This window comes from Notamacropus eugenii, chromosome 1, assembly GCF_028372415.1.
Source record: "Notamacropus eugenii isolate mMacEug1 chromosome 1, mMacEug1.pri_v2, whole genome shotgun sequence".
In the NCBI taxonomy this organism is placed as follows: Eukaryota; Metazoa; Chordata; class Mammalia; order Diprotodontia; family Macropodidae; genus Notamacropus; species Notamacropus eugenii.
Window position 1 is genome coordinate 221,597,690 of NC_092872.1, and position 27,286 is coordinate 221,624,975.

At 35.0% G+C, this 27,286-nt stretch overlaps 1 protein-coding gene across 12 annotated transcripts in view; it reads right to left on the bottom strand.

Moving 5' to 3' along the window:
* MYO9A (myosin IXA) overlaps positions 1-27,286 on the bottom strand; it is a 342,794-nt gene that overhangs the window by 195,736 nt on the left and 119,772 nt on the right. For 7 of the 12 annotated variants that reach the window (XM_072627891.1, XM_072627921.1, XM_072627920.1 and 4 more), the window contains exons 5-8: positions 22,722-22,821; positions 20,983-21,039; positions 17,558-17,658; positions 14,170-14,296 (exon numbers count right to left, since the gene is read on the bottom strand). In XM_072627891.1, coding sequence (XP_072483992.1) covers positions 14,170-14,296; positions 17,558-17,658; positions 20,983-21,039; positions 22,722-22,821 — 385 coding nt within the window. The remainder of the gene's footprint in view (positions 1-14,169; positions 14,297-17,557; positions 17,659-20,982; positions 21,040-22,721; positions 22,822-27,286) is intronic. The other 5 variants (XM_072627923.1, XM_072627904.1, XM_072627924.1 and 2 more) reach the window with 3 other exon arrangements.

Here is a 27,286-nt window from a genome sequence, read left to right on the forward strand (position 1 = left end):
TCAGATATCACAGACACACACACAAATGTCACACACACACACACACACACACACACACACACGAATTTATTAAGCATCTCTATGTGCTAGGTATATACATGTATGTGGGTATACACACACAGCTAAATGTCAATATATCTAAATAAGATTACGTATGTCTTCTTGGTGTTATTTCTACTTCACTTTTGTTATTTACACATTGTATATTTATGTGCAGGCTTGAGAGGCCAGGGGCATACGGCTGACCTTCTTTCCTGAAATTACCTCCTGGAAACTGCTATTTCCTAAGTCATGCCATGGATTTGGGATGGCCAATTTAACAGTAGTACATTTTCTCTTCTCTCCAGTTTGTGAAGAAGACCTCATCCTCAAACCTACAAGTCTCTATGCAAACACTTTCTTTCCAAACCCTGCTAGATCCGGTCAAGGATTCATCTTTTTATCTTGAGCTCTGGTATAAAATCCACTCACAGAAACAATCTCAAAATAAAAGGAAACTCAAATGCCATGTTGTCAGTACACATTCCTGAACAATAGTCCCCTGAACAACAAAAGTAGACATCCAACTGTGTAAAGGCATGAAATTAGGGCTACCTTTTGAGGCAGCCCATTCCTCATTTTAGAAGCTAGTTATTCACAGGCTTTCCTCATCTCAAACATAAACTAACCTCTTTGCAATTTCTGCCTTTTGTTCCTAATTCTGTCTTCTGAGACCAAGCAAAACAATCCCTTCTACATGAAAAAAATTATCACTTCCCTCTTGGTCTTATTTTTTTTACAGCTTATATGTTACCAGTTCCTTTATTTGATCATTATATGACATGAACTCAAGGTCCTTATATAGCCTTCTATTGTTTTTTAGCTTATTACTGTCCTTCCTAAAATACTTATTCAAAACTAAACCTAGTCTGACATATATGGAATGACCTTGACAGAATATAGCAGGACCACCACCTTCCTAGGCCTACATATTAAGACCCTCTCAATGCAGTCAAAACTTGCAAAAGTTTCTTGGGTACCATGTGACATGGATGACTCAAGAGTTTTGAATCCATTAAAACTGTTAGATTTTAATGAAGAGAGAGAGAGAGAGAGAGAGAGAGAGAGAGAGAGAAGGTAGAAACTTCAAGATGTCGCAGCTAAATGGCTACTTAGGGTGAAGAAGAATTAAGAAGTGAAGCATGGCACTGAGATTGCAAACCAGGGTCAATAGAAGGACAGTAGCATCCTTAACAGAAATACAGAAGCTCAGAAGGTGGATTTAGGGGGCAAGGTAACAATTTCCCCTTTGAACATGTTGAGTTTGAGACGTCTATAGTACTTTGCAAATTCAAAATATCCAGTAGTTGGCAAAGTGGAATTTCAGCTCAAGAAAGCCTGGGGGTAGAAATATAACATGGAAATCATCAACAAGAGAGAATAAATAAGCCTGACAAGTTCAGAAGAGAATATAGACAAACAGGACAGTATTGGAACTACTACATTAAATTTGAAACAGACAACAGTAAAAACTGAACTGGAAAATGTGAACATTCATGGTTTCATATGCAGTTCTCTTTTTCTGTTCTACTTTGCTGAAGAAAATGTTTATTTCTTGATATTTGCTAAGTTCATAATAATAAAAGGAAACTTAAAAAAAATAAATGCATGGCTACATGACTTCAGCAAGAGAGAAGAGGAAAGACAAGTCACAGCCTCTGTGGATAATAATACAGTAAAGAAAACGGAGGAGAAAAGCTAAGAGAGAGCAATGTCACAAATTCTAAGAAAAGAAAAAATGCAGGGAAAAAAATATTTAGCATTGTCAAATGCTGCAAACACCTCAAGGGGGATGAGAAATGATAAAAGGTCATTGGATTTGGCAATAAAAAAAATGGTTCATGAGTGTTAGACAATGCACATAAAAATTTCAAAAGATCTGCCTACACAAAATGTTTCCATAATATCTTTTCACAGTTCTTGCAAAGCCCAAGATGAAACGAGTTTCTCTGGTTAAGGCAAGGATTACTAACCTTAAAGAACTGAAGTAACTACTGGGACAATCCTTAGAATATAACTTTTTGAATTCCCACATTATATGAGTGTGTGTTTATTTTTCAACTGAAGTCAGCGATCTCGGAAGAACCTGTATTAGCCTTATACTTGTGTTGTTTTATTTAAGATATACAAGTCAATATCTTAAGAAGAGATAATTTGGAGTAGCAAAATCAGGCTTTAGCTGTGTCTCTGGCAGTTACTTGAAAATGGGAAGCTCACCAACTCTCTCAGTCTCAGTTTCATAATTTGTAAAATTAGAATAACTCTATGAATACTTCACAAGTTTATTGTAAGGAAAGAACTTTGTAAACCTGAAAGCATAATAAAAAATGTATCCTGCATGTGTTTGTCCTTCATTGCCACAGAAGACCAAGCCATCAGAGAAATGATGACATGACTTGCACGTGACTTTGTTTTGAGTGACGGAGGGCTGTGCAGGTCACCAGCCTCACTGCTCCTCCAGAGCCATCTGAATCCAGTGACCAGATATTCATCAGGATGACTGGAGATGACCCAGGATGAGGCAATTGGGGTTAAGTGACTTGCCCAAGTGACTCACTTAACTTGCTAGTGAGTGTCAAGTGTCTGAGGTGAGATTTGAACTCAGATCCTCCCGACTCCTGCACTGGTGCTCTATCCACTGCACCACCTAGCTGCCCCAATAAAAGTAGCTATTACAAAAGAATGACAAAGTAATCATTTATTTTTTATTAACATACATAGAAACTAAGAAAAATAAGGTCATATACCTTTCTTCTAATAGTGCATTTATGAGAGTAGCTACCTATCCACTGCTATATAGACAAGTTTATAAGTTCCCTAGAAACAACAAATACACATAAGGAGATTAGAAAAAGGGTATATCAAAATCTGATGGAAAAAAAGGAAAGGTCCAGAAAAGTCTAGAGCAAGGATTCTTTCATTTGTTTGTTTAGTATTTTATTTTTCCCCAATTATATGTAAAAAGTTTTGAACAATCGTTTTTAAAACTTTCAGTTCCAAATTCTCTCCCTTCATCCCTCCCTACCCCCCTCATTAAGAAGGCAAGCAATTCGATATAGGTTATACATGTGTAGTCATGCAAAACATATTTCCATTGGCTATGTTGTGAAAAAAAGACAAAAAAAAAAACTCAAGAAAAATAAAGTTTAAAAAGTATGTTTCAATCTGTATTCAGATACCTTCTGTTCTTTCTCTGGAAAGGGGTAGCATTTTTCATCCTTCCTAAGTCCTTCAGAGTTGTCTTAAATTACTGTATTGCTGAGAATAGCTAAGTCATTCACAGCTGATCATCTTATAATACTGCTATTACTTTATTGTATACAGTACCTGTCATTTTGCATCAGCTTCTGTAAGTCTTTCCAGGTTTTCTGAGAGCATCTTGATCATTATTTCTTATAGCACAATAATAATTCCACTGCAATCACATACCACAATTTGTTCAGCCATTCCCCAATTAATGGGCATCCCCTCAATTTCCAATTCTTTGATATCAGAAAAGAGTTGCTATAAGTATTTTTGTACATATAGGTCCTTTTCCTTTTTTTAATCTCTTCTGGGATATGGACCTAGTAGTGGTATAGCTAGGTCAAAGGGTATGCATGGTTTTATAGCCCTTTGAGCATAGTTCCAAATTGTTCTTCAGAATGGTTGAATCAGGTCAAAACTTGACCAATAGCACATTAATGTCCCTCCAACATTTGTCATTTTCCTTTTATGTCCTATTAACCAATCTAATAGGTATGAGATAGTACCTCATAATTGCTTTAGTCTGTATTTCTCCAATAAATAGTGATTTAGAGCATTTTTTTCATATGGCTATATATAGCTTTGGTTACTTCACCTGAAAGAAAACTTCGTATCTTTTCATCATTTATCAACTGGGAAATGGCTCTTATTTTTATAAATTGACTTAGTTCTCTACATAGTTGAGAAATGAGGCTTTTATCAGATAAACTTGCTTCAAAATTTTTTTCACAGTTAAGACTGCTAACTATATTTCCCTTCGTTCTATTTCCCCCTCAGTTTATTCTACTCTCTCTGTTCCTTCACCCTGTCCCTCCTCAAAAGTGTTTTGCGTCTGACTATAGCCTCCCCTGATCTGCCCTCCCTTCTGTTGCCTTCCCTTAACCCCTTTCCCTCCTACTTTCCTGCAGGGTAAGACAGATTTCTATCTTCACCTCCATTATAAAACTTTTTTTTGCCTCTTTTATGTGCAATAATTTTCCCCATTCTACCTTTCCCTTTCTCCCAGTGAATTCCTCAGTCACTTCTTCATTTTAGCTATCATCCTTTCATATTCAACTCATACCTGTGCCGTGTGTGTGCGCGCGTATGGTTTTTTTTGTGTTTCTTTTATCATTTAGCCTAGTCCATTTTTAAGGTGTTATTTTCTCCAATATTTTTTGTCTCCTTTACCAACTTGCTGACTCTTTTTTTCATGATTTTCTTGCATCATTCATTTCTCTTTCCAATTTTTCCTCTACCTCTCTTATTTGATTTTCAAAATCCTTTCTGAGCTCTTCTATCACCTGCAACCAATTCACATTTTTCTTGGGGGCTTTGGATGTAGGAGCTTTGACTTTATTATCTTCTTCTGAGTGTGTTTTGGACTTCCTTGTCACCATGGTAACTTTCTATGGTTAGAATTTTTTTCTGTTTGTCACTGTTCCAGTTTATTTCTTAACTAGAGCGAGTATTCTTAACCTTTTTTGAATCACGTATCCCTCTGACAGTTGGATAAGGTCTATGGACCCCTTGGGAATATTTTAAAATGTAAAAATAAAATACATAGAATTATAAAGAAAACCAATAATACTGAAATAGAATTAACAAACTTTTTTTAAAAGTCCACAGACCCAAGGTGAAGAACCCCAGGTCTAGAGCATTGGATATTGCTCAGGGAAGAAGGGAGGGCAATGATAATTTGAAGGCAGCACAGGAGTACCAGGCAGCAAGGCAGAAAACCAATATAATCATTCGAGATTTTCATCAGTGATGTGTGGGGTGGGGCAAGAGACTGGATGGGAAAAGAATTTCATCTAAAATCAGGCCCGTGATTAGTTAACCTGGCAAGCTAATTAATGTTTAAGTACTTAATTGTGATGGCTGCTTAATGAATTAATCTGACAGTGAGAAGGAGCAACTATTTAGTTCCCTAACGCCTATAATCCCTAGGAGAGAAAGAAAAACCTGAAATGTCAAGAAGTCACAGAGGAAGGCGAAAGAGTAGCTTAGGATACAGGAAATTGCGTTTCTGGCTTATTTAATTCAAAGAATTAAAAAAAAAAAAATCCTTGACACTTTTCTCCTGAGCCCCACTCTCTCATCTCCAAATGCCTGCTGGATATCTCAAACTCACCATGTTTAAAACACAACTATTATATTTCTCCTCCAAACCACCTTCCCTCTAAACTTTCTCCACTGCACCACAATAAAAAAAAATGCAGCCAAGTAGATTAACAGTCTCATGATCCTATCTGACTCTTCTTTCCCTCATTTCCCTCATAAAATTAGCTGTAAAGTTACTTGATCCAATCCCTCCACAACATTTCTAGTATCATCCTTTCCTCTCATGGGCAACTGCAGAGCCTGCTAAATGGACTTTCTGGCGCTGTTCTCTACCTTCTCGAATCCATTCTCCATTCACATCCAGACGGATGTTCCTTAAATATACATCTGACTACATCATTCCTCCACGTCAAAAGTTTAATTGAGTCTCTATTGATTCTAGCAAAATACAAAATCCTCAGCTTGCCATCTAAATCTTTTCACAGTCTACCTTCCTCCTCACTTTCTTGTCGTTTCCTATTACATCCTTTTAGCATCTGTTTCAGTCAAATTAAATTGCTATCTATTCCCTATGCATGTCGTTTAATTCCCCACCTTTGTCTATTTGTGCAAATAGATCACCATGTCTGTAACATACCATTCTTCAAATTCACCTCACATATGCTACAGCTCCATTAAAAAAACAAACAAAGAGAAAAAACATTTCAAGCACGAATTTCTATAGGGTCATTTCCTGATTCCGCAGTTACTAAACTGTCTGACTCTAAGAATACTTTTCACTACTTTATAAATAATTTATATTTTCTTAATTATGTGTATGGTACATCTCATCATTCAAATGAAAGCTCCTTAAGTGACTCTGGTAGCCCAACTGATGGACTTTTCAAAGTGATACCAACCAAAACTATATATGTATTTTCAAATATAACCAAATATAACACATTTGGGGAGGAAGGGGGGCAGGGAAGAGAGGCATGTTAGTGAGAAGAGACAAATATAAAAAAGGAAAATCAAAAACACATTTAAAATTTTTTCTAAGTTTATAACTTTTTAACTCAATGGGGGAATGATTTATTCACCCAAAGAAGTTAGGCCCAAAAGAGAAAAATTTTCTGTCATGTGGGAATTCAGTGGTCTTATATAATCTTATTGGAAGACTCTCTTTTCCATCATTCCAGAGTTTTATTTAAGTTCAGCATATCAGGTAACAATGACATCAATATCCTACAGGCTACTCATTGAATATCAGCAACAGAAAAACTACCCCAAATATAGCATCCTATTTCCTAACCCTGATACCTAAGTTCCAATTTGTCTTATAAAAAGAAAATAGCCCTAATTAGATAACTCAGCTCTTTGAATCAGATCTATAAATACGAAAGAAATAAAACATTCAGGCAACACTACTGCATAAACTCTAATATAAACAAATTTATGGTAAAATTTAAAATCTTGAAAAATATATGTTAATGCAACAGCATTTATAATAATAAAAAATTAAAAGAAAATTCTATTGAAGGATTCACAAAACATGAAACATCAATGTAATGGAATATCATTGCCTCATAAGAAACTAAACATCAAGAAGTAAATGAATTATGTAAAGACTTACATGAAGTTATGTAAAGAAAGTTGAATCAAAAGGCTACATATTACTACCACCATGTGAATAACAGGAAAAAAACAGAGGAGAAAAAGTTCAAACAATCACATCATGTTAAAATTATTACACATACATTTTTTTGCATTCTTTTTCCCATATGCAAATAATTGATGTTTACAACTACATTCATAAAAACTTTTTCTCATTTTTCTTTATGCTTTGCCCTTGTTTATATACAATTACACAATTTTATAAATGTTTTTATTTTATAAAATAAAACCTACAATTGATAAAATTAACTTTGTTTTGAAGGAAGAAATCTATTAATTGATAAAAATCATTGGTAATTTTTTTTAAACAACTCTTCTTTTTAGAACTTATCTAATATTTTTTAACCTTATGAGGTACTTAACATATATTACTAGTTTTTTAATTTTGTTAATATTGTTTAATTGTATTAGGCTATAAGCTAGTTGACAGCAGATACTAGGTTTTATCTAAAGTTTGTTTCTATCCCAACACAGAAGTTGCTTCAAATGTTTTATTTTTAAAATTTTATTATGCTACACTTTTTAGGACTGACAATGTGATTTCTGGAGGGAGGCAGGAAGGAAAGAGGCATCCCTCTCTTAAACAGGATAGAAATTCAGATGCCTCTTGTGAGTTTAACCCAGACACTGTTCAGCACTGAGCTTTAACTAGCTGTTTTTATAACCTAAGCCAACTCACCGCTCCTTAGACAGCTTAGTGATTCCTGCTTCTAAGGGCTGCTAACAGTATTAGCAAAGGACATAGTGAGAACAGGTTTAAATCCCTAAAAATATCAACAGATCTCTTTTTCCTCAAAAAAACAAAGATTTATTGCATCTCTATTTCTTAAGATTCAAAGTACACAGTGAGACTGAGACAAGTAATGAAAGAAAAAATGTCTAAATACCATGAGGAAAAGTGAAGGTGAGACAGAACAAACACCAGCAGGTGTGAAAACATGGAAGACATCTATCAACCCCATAGTCACAGCTTACAAACAGGAAATGGTGTCTGTGAAAAAAAATTCTTTGCATTTTAATGGGAAAAAAAAAAAAGAAAAGCCAAACATGGAATAAAATGTTAAAAAACCAAATATACATATTCTTTGAATTCTGCAACTTGATCCCTAATCCTGCAGAGACTTACAAGAATATATCTGTGTAAGTTTTGTGAAGCTTGGCTGAACTATCAGATGACTCTGCCCACTTAAACACAGAGATGCACTAGGGAGCTGGGAGCTTGCAAGCAGGACAATTTGCAGCCATCCTAAAAAAGTATTCATATTAGGGTTTCCTGATTTCAATGGAAGCAAATTCCCATAATAGGCAACATACCCACATTTAAGTGAAGGTACACAAGTAACTCTCTAAAGACAAATACTAGTAAGCTATGCACTGAAGTACTCTTGACTCTCCCTCAATGCAATCAAAACTTAACTGTAATTATGTAAAATTCATAATAAAAAGTGTTAAAAATTCATAAAGAAAGTGTTAAAAATTCAAACAGAAATGTATTACCTTTTATATTTGAACATATAATTTATCTCTTTTAATGAAATATACATTTATGAACATATTTAAATTTAGAAAAATTTTGAAATGTAAATCACTTAAAGAGCTTAGGAGATGTGACAGACAACAGATCTATAATAAATTATACTAAAGACAAGTTAGGGATATACTTTGAACCTGCATTCTGCACAGCAGCTATCACTACCCTCTGTGTCAGAGACAAAGCTCTATCAAGTTCCATAAGGACACAAAACTTTGTCTTCACTAAACTGTATAAATTCCCAAACACAAAATATGGTATTTTGCAAAGACTGGATAAAATCACATGATGTCAAAGATAGAAGGGACCTTAGAGGTCATTTAGTCCAAACCTTTATTTTACAAATTAGGAAAATGAAACTTGAAATAGCATATAATATGTGAATTAAACTTCAAAGGTGGAATTTGCTATGACATTTTAAGTGTCATTCTCACACTCTGAAACCACTATTAGTAAGTTGAATACTAAGTACTATCTAGAGTAAAGTATCTTGTTTCACTGAGCCATGTATATTGATTGAACAGATCTCCCTGTAATAAATGGTATGCCCCAAAGAGAGGACCAGTTGATGTCAAGTTAGTCAGAGAACACCCACTAAAGTGAAAGAAAAACTGAACCTATATTATGTAGTTTCATTAGAACTATGCCCTTAAATAAGCTAACCAGTAATGGATTACAAAAGCTAAGAGGAATTACACTATAGAAAACTAGACAGTGAAACTTCCCATTATATTCAGGAGAGATTATAACTTGATGATACTTATGAGGATATTTCTACATATGAAAGTTGGCAAGGTTCCTAAGAAAGAGTATAGAAGGAGGAGATTACCTAGAACAGAACTGTAGATCACGAGCTAGCAAAGGGAACTGAGAAGTGGCCAGACCAGCAAGAGAACCAGGAGAGAGCAGGGTCACAAAAAAACTGGAGACAATGGAGGATTGGGGGGGGAAGGGAGAGGGGAAAAAAAGGGTAGGAGGAAGGGAGGACAGGCTGAGAACAACACGAAATGAGAAAAGAGCTGCAGATATGGCCACTGAAAGATTACTGGTAACTTTGGAGAAAGAAGTTTCATTTAAGTGATGAGGTTACAAAAGGTTGCAGTGCTGTTTAAGAGGGGAAAAAAGTGGAAGCAGATAACACAGACCACTTTTTCAAAGAGTCTATTTGAGAAAAGGGACAGAAGAGTTCAATGAAAGCTGGGTGTTTTTTTGTTGTTTTGGTTTTTTTTTTAGATAGGGAAATGTTAAAAATTAGAGGAAAAAAGGGAGGACTCAAAATGCAGTCTGCTAGAGAAGACAGGAAGATGTATGTTTAAGCATAGATGCTGGGGCACTGGCCTTGACTAGCAAAAGGGACCAGGGAAAAGGAGTAGAGAATGAATGATGAAGAGAATGGGAAAAGAGGAAGCTCAGGTCTAATGACCTAAATTTTCTGAGTAAAAATTAAATGTAACCTCCTCAGATGAGAGAGAAGGTGAAGAAGCGTAGTGCGGCTGGAGGAGAGAAGACAAGGTTTGAAACAGCTTCTGTGGGGAGTGAAACAGGGACTCAATTAGGGAGGAATGAAAGAACTGCCTTGCTGCAGGGAAGGTTCCATTAAGACTGGATAATGTGAATTTGTAAATTACCTAGTCAGCAAGGTCATGAAACTTTTTCTAGCAGTTTGTAAGCAGGAACAGAGGGGTCAAATGGTGGTAGTAATCTACAGATGAAACTTGGCAACAGACAAGCTTTATTATGAGGGCAAGGTATTCAAGGGCAGCAGACAATGAAGTGTTAAAAATGAAAAAAATTTGGGTTGAGATTAGAAAACGAGGAAAATAACATTAGAGCAGGGGCAATGACCTGAGAAAGTATGGAGGGGTCAGAGTAGGGGAACTGGTGGTCTCAAGAGAAATTGATAAGTTTTGAAGGTATGAGGCAGAGGGTAGAATGAAAGGATGTTGTGGTAGGATAAGGCAATATCCTATTTCCTAATCAAGAATGTGGGAACATACTTTGGGTAATGGTGATATTTGGAGTGTGATCACCAGTGGAGTAAAGAAGTAGGCCATGGAGTTAAGGAATCTGGCCTCAGACACTTTGATATTTATTAGCTGTGTGACCTTGCGCAAGAGACTTAACCCCAATTGCCTTGCCACCCTCTTTCCCCCCCCAAAAAAGGACTAAAGAATTAGAAGATTAGGCTAAGGAGTTTCAGTAAGAATATACATAAATATTATATGAACATTAAAGTCTCTTAGTTTAATGGCAGATTCTAAGGAGGAATCAAATGTGGTAAACCAGGTGCTGAACTCCTTAAGAAAGAAAGGAGAGGGAGAGCGCTGCCATAATTTGGATTGAGTGGAATGCTTTGATTGTATGGTATTCAAAGGAAAAAAGAAGCTGCTGAATGATGGAAGTAGAGGGTGAGTCTGAAAGTGGCAGTGAGAAGTAAGAATTTTTTCAACTCCCCCTTTGGGATCAGTATGTCAGGGAGTATGAGAGAAGGCCCAATCAATAATGTAGAGGATAGCATGGTATACAATGAATCAGGTCTCAGTGAGGCCTAGTAGATGGAAGGACTGTGAGAGAAAGAGGTCCAGAATAAAGCTGGTTAACTATGGATGGGAAGTTCAAAGGGCACAAGGGGAGGGCAAGGCAGAGTTGGAGTGGGGTGGAATAGGGTTGAGGGGGATAAGGATGAGAGAACAAGAGCAGAAAGTTGGGGATGGTTTGCTTTCATGTGGCCAGTTAGGAATACAGAGATAAAGAGCCATGGGAATAGTAGTGGGTAGCAAGTAAAGCCCATACTCTCCAAGGAGAGGCATTGTTCATACTGCAAACTGTTCTCCTTGACTACAATTCATTCCTTCTTTCCCTGTATCAATCTAAATTGCACCTGTCAAAATCTACTTCAAGTCCCAACTACTGTGATTTCTAGTCATGATCACCTCTGAACTTAGGATAAGGAGTTAGAAAAGACTTTAGAAAAAGTTAGTCAGATGATCTAATTTTAAGAATGAAGAAACAGATGCCCAGAGAGTGAAGTGACTTGTCAAGTTCCTCAAATAAAAAGTAGCAGCTCCAGGATTCAAATTCACATCTTTTGTTAGAGAAATGCAAGATAAACAATTTTTGTTCAACCTTACCTCACATCCATCAGATAGGAAAAAAAAGGGAAAATGACAGTTGCTAGGAGGAGCTATGAGAGAATAGGTACATGAGGAAAGAGATTTGGAACTATGTTCAAACTATTAAACTTTGACACAGTGATATTGCAAGGTCTATACTTTAAAGAGCTCAAACAAGGAAGAAGAGGACCCAAATGTACAAAAAGTATTTATAGCAGCTCTTTTTTGCAGTGGAAAAGTACTGGAAACTGAGGGGATGCCCATCAATTGGGGAATGGTTGAACAAGTTATATGAATGTGATGGAATACTTTTATGCTCTAAGAAGTGATAAAGGGGATGGTTTCCAAGACACATGGAAAGATCTGTATGAACTGATGCAGAGTAAAGTGAACAGAACCAGGAAAATATTTTATATAATAATAACAATACTATAAAGACAAACAACCTTTAAAGTCGCAGAATTCTGGTCAACAAAATGACCAAGCATGATTCTAGATGAAACACTTTACCTACTCCCAACTAAGAAGTGAGGGACTCAAGAGTACAGACTGAAACTCTTTCTTTGGATATGTCCAATGCAGGAATTTGCTTTGCTTGACTTTGTAACTTTGAGATTTGTTAACAGGGCTTTTGTTTTTCCTATTTTCTCGATTAGCAGGGGCAAGGCAGGGTTGAGGGTGGAAGGAAAGCAATGGGAAGGATAGAATGAGTTTTTGAAAATAAAATTTAATTTAAAAAAAACAAACAACAACTCACACATTCTTATTCCAAATCTAGTAGTATTTCTATTGTATTTAAATAGTCCTGCACCATACCATATCTGCTTCAAAAACTTCAACAAATCTAACTCTAACCTCTCTTCCTGGCATCCTATCCATTCTAGCCAAATGATCCTAGTTGTCACAATGTTCCCAATGTTGTCATGACCTCTCCCACTTCTGCCTAGCAGAAGACATTCCCAATACCTATAATACAATTACTCCAGATTATTGCCTACTGAATCTTTTTGTAAAGCTACATATGCTCTGATGCCTTCTCTTCCCCTAGATTCCTCTGATTCCCTTAAACAAAAATGACTGATAACTTCTTTTACTTTGCCCTTATTACACTGAACCATACATTTCTATGCACTTGTTTGATACCTTTATTATACCATTAGCACCTTGAAGGGACATTTTTTGGGGGTGGGGAGTAATTAAAAGCACATGCCAAATATTTTGCACAAAGTAGGAAAGCTATTAAGTGTTTGCTTCAGTTCAAATTTCAATTCTCAGCTGTGAAAAAGGCTTAATAGCAATAGATATCTCAATATAATCATTTAATTCTTGATTTGACTGAATATATCACCAAATTTCATCTTTCAACATTCTATGAAACTAAGTTGGATAAAAGAAAAACCTTACCCCCATCGTTTTTAAAGTTATTATTAAGAATCAATAGAAAAAGAAAGCCAAGGACAATTTCCTAAGTGTGTATCTGTAGCAACTAAAGCATAAAGTTTATTATCCAATTAGAACTATAGGAATGTTTTGCTAAAAGTTACTACTTCAGCACAGCAAAACTGGGGTGAGGAAAGGAGTTAATTCTATGGAACAAATTTTAAAATGTACAATGATGATGAGTCAAAAATTCAGAATAAAAAAATGTTTATTATATAACTAAAACTATATAATCTTAAATAGTGGTAATCCAAATCCTCATTTCTGCTACCCCAAAGAAAGAGATTTTTCATATTAAGGGGGGAACTGTCCCAAAAGTATCTCCTGTGTCTATGTGGTTAGGAATTCCAGGAGAGGCAGCACTGCGCTGGGGCCCTATAGTCTTCACATATCCTCAACAGCTTTATAATTTAAACCCATTTCTACCTCTTCTGCCCAAGTACTGTTGTTGTTTAGACCGTTTTGACTCTTTGTGACCCCATGTGGGGTTTTCCTGGAAAGATACTGGAGTCATGTGCCACTTCCTTCTCCACAGTGTCCCTATTTTTCAGAAGAGGAACTGAGGCAAATAGTGGTTAAGTGACCAGCCCAAAGCCACACAGCTTAATAAGTGTCTTGAGGACAGATCTGAACTCAGGTCTACCTGACTCCAGACCTCATGCTCCACCCAGCTGCTCTGGCCAAGCAGAGTAGATGCCACTGAAGAGTTCTTGGGGGGAATGCAGCGATTCATAGGAACTATCAACTCTACATTTACCCTGTAAAGTGAAAAAAGGCTTGTGCAGGATAGAAGAAAGCCAGAGGGAAGACAGAACAAACAGGTACCTGTGAATATATAATTTTGCCAGTTAGTCTTCCAAATATTTATTGTCCTGAGAATTAAAGATTTCTAAGTGGAAAAAGCATTTGAGACTCCAGCAACTTAGTTTTTGTTCTGACATTTTCCTTTAATGTGTAATATGGGTTGGGGCAAAGTACTTCTATCTGTTCTTTCAAAAACAATTCTGAAATACTAAATACTTAAGGAAATGAACATTTCTGAAAAGAAAAATGGCAGCTTTCCACCCACCACATAACTATTGTAAAAATATTTCCAGCACTCACTTCCAGCAATTCTGAGACAATAGGCAGTACTTCAGGATTACAGATATCTATGGAGTCATCTCGATATGTCTTCTTTTTATAACAGATATTACCCAAATGTAATATCGCTGAGAGAAGAGAGAAAATCCTATGAAAACAAAAGTGATATACATATAAGTTTTGATCATGGAGCATTTTTATAAAAACAAGCACCCCACCCTCCAAAATACAAGTCCATTTCATTTAAATTTTAGATCAAAATTTAGATTTAGGACAAATTTTAAAACTTGATTTCCAGTAAAAAAAGAAATGAATGAAATACTCTCAGTGTGACCTCTTATAATACACTATGTTCAGACATGCATTATCTTATATGAAGAGTATAAATTAGGGATTTGGGGCGTTTTTGTTTTAATGAATATAGGGTCAGAGAGAAATAACATTTCCACAAAACAGACTTATTATATTTCTGAAATAGTAAAAATAAAATAAAATCCTTTACAACATGGCACCCTGTTTATTTAACATTTGAAAACTCTGTTCAACTTCTATTATAAAAGATTAAAGAAAGGCAAAAATTCTGATGTCAGAATGCTTTGATGATCCATTTCTAATTATACATGTATTCTTGCACATTCTCTTGCTGCACTGCTACTTATTGTATGGGGAACATCCTATGGGGAACAAGAGGAGAGGAAAGAAAAAAGGAAAGTAAGCAATGTTAAATTATAATAGATAATGTGTAAAAAAACCTTTTAACTGTTATGTGGTTTGGAGTAGATGGGAAAAGATGAAAAAAGAAGAAATAAAAAGAAAAATCAGAGTATTAAGATGACCAGAGGTAACAATGAAGTAAAAAATTATTTGCAGCCCTGTACAATCTGAGAAATCATGGGGGGCAGAACACAGGTTTCCTATCTTCTGACTCAAGAAACTTTTCCCACCATACCCAATGATAAAGACATTCAGGAAAGCCAAGGCTGATTGTTTAGTGGCTCAAAAAAATCAGGCCTCAAGGTACTTATGATTAAACTGGGAAGAAGAAAGAGAAGACATTAGGTAAGATGTCTTTGTTCATGGACTCAAAGAAACCATTTCCCCCGCCCCCCCCAAAAAACTCAACTGTTATAGCTTCAGTCAGGTAGAATACTAGGGTAAAAATAAGACGATAGTTTCCTTGAACATAAACACTCTTCATTAGCCACTACCTTAGAATCCTTCATGCTCTACATTTCTTCCACTTATAGACCTGCTAATCTTCAGTACCTTGAGAAGTACCTTCTGCAATCAAGATTTCTTCCTTCCTAATCTCAGGATGCTAAGTATCACTGAGCAAAGACAAAGTTGAGCTGGCTTTTATCCACCATAAATTAAGATAATATAATCATGGCTCATCTCATAACCTCAGATGTTATTTACGAAATGTATGAGCAGAAAAGGAGATTAAGCTGGTCATGTACAAAGAAACACAGTGGTCAGCTCAAAATAATATGGTTTCATGAATCTTTCTATTCTACTTTTGACTGGCTGCTTACTGTGACTATCTCAAAATTCTTTTCTTCTCCTATACACTTACAACAACAGGTACCAACCTTACTAAAAAGACTTGAGACCAATCAACTGGGGCTTTCGAAGACTTTGTTCTCTTCCATGGAATTACTGCTCATTCTTTCCTCCCTCTATCCTTTCTCAGAGGTCATCTAGATTCTAGACTCCATATGGATTATCATCCCACAGTTTAAGAGTGGATCAGGAGTGGAAAAAAGTTTAAGAAGCCCTGATCTAGACTCCCTTCATTAACAATCTCCATAAATGACTGCCCAGTCTCCCCTTAAAGACTCCTAAAGAAAGCAAAACACAATACATATAACTGGAGGAAGCCCACTCCACTTCAAACTATTCAAATATTTATGCATCTTTGTCCTGACATTAAACCTAAATCTGCCCATCAACTACTTCCACCCATTGTTTTCCCAGTTCTACCTTCTAGGGTCAAGCAAAATCATGTATCCCCTAAATATTATTTTTTTTCAGGATGTTGTGGTAAGTCGTTTGTGCTTGTAGAAGATCAAAATGACATCACGATGTTGGGATCAATGTACAATGTGTCTGGCACTTTGCTCAATTGATCCTCATGTGATGTATACCCCAGGCTTTCACTATTGTAGTTTCTCCCTTGTAAATATACTCTAGCTGGTCAATGTTATTCCTAAAATTTCATGCCCAGAACTCCTTTATATGTTACAGATTTCAATGTTTCATGAATCCTCCTGAGAACAATAAACTGTTCTCTCTCATCTATCTTCAGTATCTCCTTCTCATATTCCTACAATTAAGACTATAAATTTAGAGATAGAAAGGACCTAGGAATCATCCTGTCCAACCTCCTCTCTTTATAGATGAGAAAATTAAGGTCTAGAAAGTTCAATGATTTGTTGACAGGCAGTGTAAGAGATGGAATTTGCATTTAGGTCCTCTAACTCTAAATCCAACATATTGCTTTTTCATGTTTTTAATGCCTTGACTTACTGGACACCACACACCTGATTTCCCACCTGATGTTCTTTTCTCCCTTGACTTATAAAGACATTATATTCTCATGATTCTCCACTGAGAACTGAGCCTTCTCTGTCTCTTTTATTGGCTCCTTGTCCTCTTCCCAACTCCTTAAGATGGATTTCCCCTAAAGGCCCTGTTCTCTCTTCCTTCTGACTAAGGCAACCTCATTCAACCCCAAGGCTTCTACTGTGACTGCCAAATCTTTATCTCTAAAGTGGATTCTTTCCCTGAGCTCCAGACCCACATCTTCAACTATCAAGACATCTCAGTTTAAATATTGTGTCAATGCCTCAAGTATAACATATCTCAAAACGAGCTAATTATCTTTCCCCAAAACTTATTCCCATTTTTGTCATAGCACCACAATTCATCCAGTTTTCCAAGTTTGAAACTTTGGGGCTATCTATAAATCATCCATATCATTAACTTCTTATATCAGATTTTTGTCCTATCAAGACTACCCCTTCAATTATTCTTTTATGTTTCCTCTTCTCTGTTCTTATTGCTAACACCCTTGTACCCTTATTATACCCCTTATCTGAACTTCAGCAATAAGTTACTACAAAGTCTGCTAAATACTTTCTCCACAGGCTTCCATTTCATTTTTTCTGCATCCTTTAAAAATCCTATTCAAAATTCACTTTTTCAAAGAATATTTTCCAAATTACCTCCAAACAAACGTAACAACACTCTAATACTTGGATTCTCTACAACTGCATATAACCTAAATTGCACAATGTTTTTTACCAGTAGTCTAAAATGACATTTTTCAAAGGTACTTCATAACGTTGCTTCTAAAGACAGAAGGGACAGTGAAGTTTGTTTAAGAGAATTTATCAAATGAACTCACTGTCTACGGGTCTTGGGAAGAAATCCCACCATTTCCATTGCCAGCTGTAATCGTTCAAAATCATGCTTCAAATCCTCTCCATCAACAGTTGAACAATCCTGCTAGTTCAAGATAGAAAAAAATCAAAGTTATCTACTTGATTCAAAACTAAGTATAACTGTTGCTTATATGACCAAATCATATCCAGGAATTTGTAGATGTGTATCAAAACAATAAATTCACTCTTCTCATTATTTTGCTTCTCACAAATCAGGATAAATGATGTTCATAATAACAAAGGCTCTCTTTTAATGTATTTTGACATGTAGGTCGATTCTGAACAATTGTAAATAATCTAAAGCAATTATTTCTATTTATGGACCAATATCAATGACACAGTACACCATTTAGCTAATCCAGTATTCCTTTCTGGGCTCCTTATGTAAGTAACTGGGCAATGAAATGAAGAATGAGTAACAATGAGGGGAAAGTTACATGTGTGAACTGTACTAATTTTCAAATGACATATTTTCAAATGTGGGAAGTAAGATACAGTCCACAGTCCCATAAAATTATTATTAATTGTTAGCACAATATTTTCATGTAGCTTTACTAGGTAATAAAAGAAGTATATTCTAAGTTAATCAAAGCTGTTTCTTTGTAACAAAAGAATCCAATGATTTTATCTTAGACTAGCTTCATTATTAGAAATTATCCTGCTCTGAAAAATTAACAATAACTTTAGCAATTTATTTTGCTATAACAACACACATAATTGTTCAACTAAATGCATGGAGATATGAATCCAAGAATGAGTGGCATGTTTAAAATGTTTTAAATCACTGGGGGGAAAAATGCTATCCATATGTGTAAGGTTGTAAATACACTATACAAAATTATTTCTTAAGAATTCAAGTGCTTCATTTTCTTCATAATTCTTAGAGAACTCAATGATCATTTTTTAAACTGAAAACTATCTGTGCAAGTAAAAAACAGAAATGAAAAAAATGTTACTTGGCTGCTTTAATGGGAAACTTAGAACCTACTGTTTGGTCTCAGAAACTCCTATGTGAAGATCACTAATTCTATAAGTGAATACTTTCCAGAATCAAGCCAATGAAAATTATATCCTTCCAATGAAATACAGAGAATGATAAAGAAATAAAGATCTTTTGGCATGTTGTTTTGATTTCTTTACTCAAAATACTAAATAGTGAAAACCAAAGTAAATGATCCATGATATTCTAAAATATGAGAGATGTTAAGACTATAAGCAAATATGGGAATATTAATATAAAGCAACATGGAATGAAGTAGAAAAAGACCACACATGAACAGAACTACTTTCAAAATGGGAGAAATGAAATCTAATAAATATACCAACTATTTAAAAGGGCAGAAAAGTAACAAAGAAAGAAATAGGTATTATTTTTGTTAAAGTACATAAACATGTAATTCCTCTTAACTAAAGTTGTATCACTTATCATGTATGTGTAATGAGTACTTTGCAAATTTGATGGTATTAGTTGAGAGTCAAGAAATTCGTAATGAACTAGCCTTTTAACTCATGATTTTAAATGCAAGTAGAAAAAAATTCTATTGGAATAAGAAGTGTATAATAGGATAACAAAAGTACATCACAAACCTGTGATACTAATTTAAACAAAACAAAAACAAAATCTAAGTTTTCCATTATCATAGCTATTAGTCACTTGTAATTTAATGCCTTGGAAATATAACAATCTCAGTGAACAAATTTCACATCACAATTAGTAGTAAATCTATCTTTTTAACATTATTCTCATCTCTTTTTTTTTTTTTTACTATAATAGGAAAGAATAAAAGTGAAAGCTATATCCTCACAAAATAACTGATATTATTATCCTATGATCTCAACAGAAATATACTGATGAAGACTATTATTATTCACTTAGAATAATTTTTAGCACTGTTTGCTTACTCTAAATGGAACATAACACAAGTTTTAATATTTCTATTATGGCTTGTCAGAATATATTAGAAAAGTTGGTAAATAGTTTTAAATGAGCCCTATATCACCATCTGACTTAAAAAACTGAATCTTTTAATAGTTTCGGAAATCAATATAAAACATTTCAGAAACAGTAGTAAAATTAAACCTTTCCTTTTCCCCATAAAATGTGCCAACACTGCAATCACTTTTTAAGTCTTTGAAATAAACTAGATTTTTAATAAATAGAAAAGTTAACATAAACAATGAGAATTTAAACAATGCTTTCTAGAGCAAAGAAAAAAGAAGAGACAGAGAACACAGATGAATATCTGGAAGCATATTACCTGAAAAGATTTTATTTTAAGTTCTGACATCTGAACTGCTTCCTTACAGGTTAGGAAAAAGAACAGTATCACTTATCCCTTTCTTTATCTATTTTGTGTTGTAGTTATTGGCCCTTAGTTGATATAATAAATATGCTAAGTTTAAAGAGTTGTTTTGCTTATGCTCAGAGGCGAAAAAATTATGGGTACTGTCAGTTCATTGTAATTTCCTCAGGGCTGTGTTCTGAGAGTTCACTAAAATTTCTTTGAAAAATATACAAAATTATTTTCTCTCAGAATTGAAAAAAAAGATGGGGAGAAAATTTGGAACTCAAAATTTTATGCAAGTGAATGCTGAAAACTAAAAATAAATTAATTTTAAAAACAACTGAAAAATACATAGGATCAAAAAGTGTTTTGAGTTTATTTTTTTTAAAACATAAGACTACAGGAACCTCATATTTCAACACATTAAATCTAATCACTATCCAAATATGAAGATGTGCTCTATAAAAATAATTCAGAAACCTGTTCTCAAAAAAAGTCCTGATGAGAAACCAGATTTAAAATTTAAGCACAGGGTTGCTGAACTGAAGCAGTGCATTAGTACCCACTTGGCATATTTCACTTGAAGGAACCTTTATTTTAAGGGAGGAAAAAAAACTAACAGTAATTAAATAAATGACTTCAATCTTGCTATGATTCCACTAAACTCATTTTCCATTAGATTGAATGATTCAAAAATTAAAATTGATCAAGTTTGTAGAAACACTCATTAAATTAAATTTTTAAAGTCCCACCATCATAAAATATAGTGACTTTGAGGTTACTTTTAACTCTTCAAAAAAATTTTTTTAATTCTTTAAAAAAAAAAAAGATCTTGGTCTTCAAATGCAATTTTTTAAAAAATCAATATTCCTCTTGAATCTGGGCTAAACCCTAGCTTTGAGAATTAACCAAGAAGATACAAATAAGTTATTACAGGTATAATTTCAACCAACCACACACAATCAAGTAATCTAAATTATCATTAATTGTTCTAGTTCTGACTTCATATGCTGATTTCCCAAAGTTGTGAGATGGACAATAATCAAATGAGCAAGGTAATACCCTTCACCAGCAACACAGACTACCTATGTACTTATACTGACCGGCTCAGAGTCATAGTAATAATCATCCCAGCTCTGCCTGAGGGGTTTCTTTGTCATCTGAAAGTAAGGCAAATCCAGTTAGGTAGAGATAAAGTACAACAAACTTTCCTGCTCACCTTTTAAATTAAGTAAGCATGTAGCACAGCTACTACCAACATAAAAGTAGATTTTTCACAATAAGATTAAATGAGAAATTTTAAAAATATTCTGGGAAACCATCCACTAAGATAATCAATATTTCCTCTTCTCTTATTTTTAAATGAACATACTTAAGTTCCAGTCTGTCCAAATTATAGATAACAGGATGACAGCCATTTTTTATTATAACAGGCTCAGGGATGCCCAAGATTAACCCATTTTGGGGGATATTTGCCTATAAAAAGAATAGGTAATAAGTAAAGGACTTAATTGCTAAAACCATAATCCAAATGGTTTATTTAAGGAATCCAGAGAATGACTGCCACAGAAATGAATTATAACTTTCCAAAAAAATACCACTTAATTTAACAAAAAAGCTAAAAGTACTACTAGGAATATAGTATACTTCAAAGTTATGGTAGAACATGCTAAAATAGATATTTTTAAACTGATGTCAGGAATGCAGCACACAGTATTTTGAACAATACTTGACCTGCTACTTGCCTTACTATGACTACACTCTTAAAGGTCTAAGAGGCTACCAAGACAGGTTATTTGCTTTAGAGGTAATTATTCCTTTAATTTCTAGTAAAATTTTCCTTACAGATGCCTAGTATTAACTCATATTACTAAAACTTTAAGCATAAAAATATTAATATTTCTTTTTATTGGGATTGTTAAAAAAGGAAATGTTTATCCCAACATGGATGGATCAATCATCAACTAGCATTATTATCACAAAGAGTGAAACACATCAAATTTATTAACATTTATTAAGTTTATTTAAGTAATCTACCTAACCTATATAAGAAAGAAAATAATGTGCAAGAGTCTCTGCGATTGTTTTGCTGGGGGAAAAAATTGTTTAAATCTGCTCTAGGAAAAATAATTTCAGAAAAAGATCTAAAGTTTCGAAATGCCTTATAAGTGATGAATTTCATTTTGACTTAGCAGAAAACTTGTTACTTCATTAAGCTAATCACAATACAAAGTAATGTTTATATATCTATGTGTATACAAACATATGTTAGTAGATACTATGTACATGTGTGTATATATATATATATGTATATGTATATGTGTATAGTCACATAACTAAAGAAAAATAGTTAAGCCACCATGAAATTATGCAAGGAATTAGATACTAAAGACTTAGAAATATGTAAACCACATTTTACATGAAAACTTGGCAAAAGATTATTAGTAACATCATTAGTAACAACATTCAAACTGCAAAGGAGGGTGGAGATTTTTCCACCAAGAGTCTAGTCTATGTAAATAGTTTGTAGGTTCATCAGAAAGTTACACAAATAATAAAATCATAATACATAAAAATCCTTCTCTATGTGAAAAATATGCAAAAAGTAAATAATATGAATTCTTATTTCAGACCCTAAACCTAAGAGATCAAAAATGTATAGAAATGTAACAAATGTAATAATAAATAGAAATGTAAAATTTATAAATTTTATAAAATTAGTATTTTAACTATTCTATTCAGTAACTATTACCTACATCAAAGAACAAACATTAGTAAAAACTGAGTACATTTATAACAATATCCAACATTTCAAAATGCCTTCCTTCTCTCCAAGTCCCACCTGATTGAGGTAATGATACTCCTCAGGCTGCTTAAGGTGGAATGCTGCTCTCTCTTCTTCACTTGCTCCTGCCAGTAAGTAATAGAACACATGGTAGTTCCTGTCATGAAAATGAATAAATAATTAAAATTTGTCATTAGAGCAAAATATATTTGGACATTAAATGATGCAAAAGGCAATTTCTTCCCCTATTATTGAGAAGAGAATACATGCTCTTTCCATGTTAGATAAAATGTACTGACAAAACTATGTGGATCAGGATGTTTTTTGTTGTTCATTTATGGTTTGCTTCATTTCCCTGACATCTGATTATGATTCAACTATGTGGTAGAACAATCAGAAATTATTTCAGAAAAGTTACTATGTGTGTATACCTTTTGAACCAACACTTCTGCTGTGCATGCACCCCAAAGAAGTCAAAGAAAAAAACTTGAAGTAACAAAAACACACTGATACTTAATGAAGAAAAACTAACATGAGGAATTATATATACAGTGAATATATTACATAAATTGTGTGTATGTGTGTAGAGACAGAATATATAAATGAAAACAAAGCTAAAAGTCAGTCTAACATTCATTTTAGTGTCCAATCTCAACCCTGAAAAATACCTCCTTCTCAGAAGGGAGGTTAAGGAATGAATGTGAAAATGTGGTATGTGAGGTTCCAAATCACATACACTGATTTTGCTTAAATATTTTTCTGTACTAGGGGAACTAAGGGGTGAGGAGTATGTAGAGGTGTTAAAGGGATGGAACAAACATGAAAACAAAAGGTATCACACTATGCTTTTTAAAAAATTAGAATGTATAGGATATAGACACAATGAGCAAAACTACGAGGAAATTACCAGCAGTCAACTCGTTATAAAAAGAAATAAAAGAACATATACCAGTGATGTAGGAAGAATTAGAAAGGAAAGTCCATGTACTGCTAACTAAAAATGTGATGAAATCAAGAAAATCTCCCATTACATTTAACAAATTCCCAAGAATGAACACAGAAGAGACAAAGAAAAGTAGTGACAAGAGGTACAGAGATGAGAAGGCATGTATGGGTTGTTTTTTCTCTTTCGTTTTAATCCAGAGATCTACACCAGTTTCCTAGCATCAATGAGAGCACAGACTCCTCTAAAGATTGAAGTACGTGTGACACAGGGTGAGAAATGCATAGGTTGTCACCTCCACAGGGAGAAGAAAGGAATACATAAACAAAATCACAGATCCACTAAAGTACTGAAATAGTGTGTATATTGTAGCTCTATTTATCCTTTTTATATTCTGCCTTGTTTTGTGTATTTCTCTACATTCCTCATTTTTGTCATTTCTCATGCAACAGTAAAATTACATTATTAATATATGACCATTTTGTTCTGCATACTTCAATCCTGGGGTACATGGATTCTCCTACTCTTTTTGCATCATTCAAAAAAATGTATAGGCTTCTTTTTGCATAAAAACAAGAATTTTAGAAAAGCAAGGGGAAAAAAAATTACTGAATTCAAAGAGATTAAATGGTTTTGTAGTTTTTTAATAAATGGGAAGTTGCTTTCCCAAAAGTCTCTTTTCCCATTCTAAAGTTCTGCCAATAGTAGAATACCAAGCCTGTTTTCCCAGTTAAATAAGCACTGAATTAATCAATTTTTCATTAAAAATAATTGCAAGGCAGGGCATAGTCCAGATGATGGAGTAGAAGGATGGACCTGTAGAAGCTCTCCCCCCATAGCCCATAAAATACATGTAAAAAATAACTCTGAACAAATTCCAGAGCAGCAGAAGTCACAAAATGAAGGAGTGAAACAGATTTCTTGCCCAAGACAGCCTGGAAGGCTGATAGGAAAGGTCTATCACACTGGGCTTGGAGCAGAGCGCAGTTCAGCATGGGCCACACAGCAAGGACAGGACTGGAGCAGGCTTCAGAGCACTGCGTCATGGGCAGCTGCCGCTGTTCCCACATTTCTCAACCCACAAACACCAAAGACAACTTCAGAGGTCAGTAAGAAAGCTCTTTCACCTGAGTGAGAGGGGAGCAAGGTCTGGCCCCAGCCCCAGCTCCAGGACGGTGGCAGCCAATGAGGCAGCAACATCCACTTTTGGAGTTCTTGGTCTAAAGACCCTGGGGGAATGGAGCGGCTGATCTGGGTCTCAGTCCTGAGTGGCAGTCCTGGGGTGGTGGTGTGGTAGAGCTGGTGGTAGCAGTGGAGAGGGAATCATACTTGCAAATCCTGGGCGAAAAAGAGTGCTTGTGGTTGCTCACAGACAAGAGCAAAGGCCAGGAGAGGAGTAACCTCCTCTTCTTTGACTGCGCCACCTTGGAGGAACTGAGAACTTACATTTCCCCAGAGGTATCTCAGAGAACAGCTGCACAAAACCTCAGAAGCCTAGGGTAGTATACCCTCCACTTTTTGAAAAAGGACTCAAAAGTCAAGTAACTAGCAGGGAAAATGCCCAAGAAAGGGGAAAAATTAAGACTATAGAAGGTTACTTTCTTGGTGAAAAGGTATTTTCTTCCATTCTTTCAGATGAGGAAGAACAAAGTATACCATCAGAGGAAGACATAAAAGTCAAGGCTTCTACATTCAAAACTTCCAAAAAAAATATGCAATAGTCTCAGGCCATGGAAGAGCTCAAAAAGGATTTTGAGAAGCAAGTAAGAGAGGTGGAGGAAAAACTGGGAAGAGAAATGAGAATGATGCAAGAAAATCATGAAAAGCAGGTCAACAGCTTGCTAAAGGGGACCCCAAAAAATGCTGAAGAAAATGACACTTTTAAATGACTAACCCAAATGGCAAAAGAGCTCCAAAAAAAGGAGGTCCAAAAAGCCAATGAGGAGAAGAATGCCTTAAACAGCATATTTGGCCAAAGGAAAAGGTTCAAAAGCTCACTGAAGAAAATAGGTCTTTAAAAATTAGAATGGAGAAGATGGAAGCTAATGACTATGAGAAATCAAGAAATCATTAAACAAAACCAAAAGAATGAAAAAATAGAAGACAATGTGAAATATCTCATCGGAAAAACAACTGATCTGGAAAATAGATCCAGGAGAGATAATTTTAAATTATTGGTCTACCTGAAAACCCTGGTCAAAAAGAGCCTAGACAACATCTTCTCTTCCAAGAAATTATCAAGGAAAACTGCTCTGATATTCTAAACCCAGAGAGTAAAACAGAAATGGAAAGAATTCATCGATCACCTCCTGAAGGAGATCCCAAAAGAAAAATTTCTAGGACTATTGTAGCCAAATTCCAGAGTTCCCAGGTCAAGGAGAAAATACTGCAAATAGCCAGAAAGAAACAATTCAAGTATTGTGGAAACACAATCAGGATAACACAGGATTTAGCAACTTCTACAGGAAGGGCTTGGACTATGATAATCCAGAGATCAAAGGAGATAGGACTAAAACCAAGAACCAACTATTAGCAAAACTGAGTATAATACTTCTGGGGAAAAAATGAAATTTGAATGAAATAGAGGACTTCCAAGCATTCTTGGTGAAAAGACCAGAGCTGAATACAAAATATGACTTCCAAACACAAGAATCAAGGGAAACATGAAAAGATAAACAGGAAGGAGAAGCCTAAAGAACTCACTAAAGTTGAAGTATTCCTACATGGAAAGATGTTATTTGTAACTCATGAGACTTTTTTGAGTTTTAGGGTCATTAAAGGGAATACATATATACACACACACACATACATATATATGTATGTATACACACACATATATACACACATATGTAGGTTATATATAGGCATACATTATTTATGTGTGGGTGTGGATATGTACATGAGTGCATGTGCTTTTATATATACATGGAGGGGCATAGGCTGAGCTGAATATAAAGGGAGAGTATCTAAAAAAATTAGAATTTACTCTTGAGTGGAAAGTACTAGGAGCAATAGAAAGGGAGAGGTGGAATGTAGCAAATCATCTCACATACAAGAGGGAAGAGAGAGCTTCTACAATGAAGGGGAAGAGGGGGGAGATGAATGGAAATAAGTGAGCCTCACTCTTGGTGGTCTGGGTTTAAGGAGGGAATAATATACACTCAGCTGAATATGGAAATCTATTTTACCCTGCAGGAAGGTGAGAGGGAAGAGAACAGAGGAGGGAAGAGAAGAGAAGAGACAGCAAACTGGGGAAAGGGATAATCAGAAGCAAACACTATTGTGGCAGGACAAGTCAAGGGAGAGAATGGAACAAATGGAGGGCAGGAGAGGACAGAGGGAAATGTGGTTTAGTCTTTTACAACATAACTACTATGGAAGTGCTTTGCATTGTTACATATGTATGATCTATACTGAATTGCTTGTTTTCTCAATGAGGACAGGTGGGGAAGGAGGAAGGGAGAAAATATGGAACTCAAAGCTTTAATAATGAACGCTAAAAATTCAGATATACGGGCAATGGAGTATAGAAATCTATTTTGCCCTCAGTAAAATAGAGGGGAAGGGGGATGGAAGAAAGGTGGTTAATAGAAGGGAAGACAGATTGGAGGAAGGGGTGGATGGGGTGCATGCTGTCCTAGGGTGGGAAGAAATAGGGAGAAAATTTTGAATTCAAATT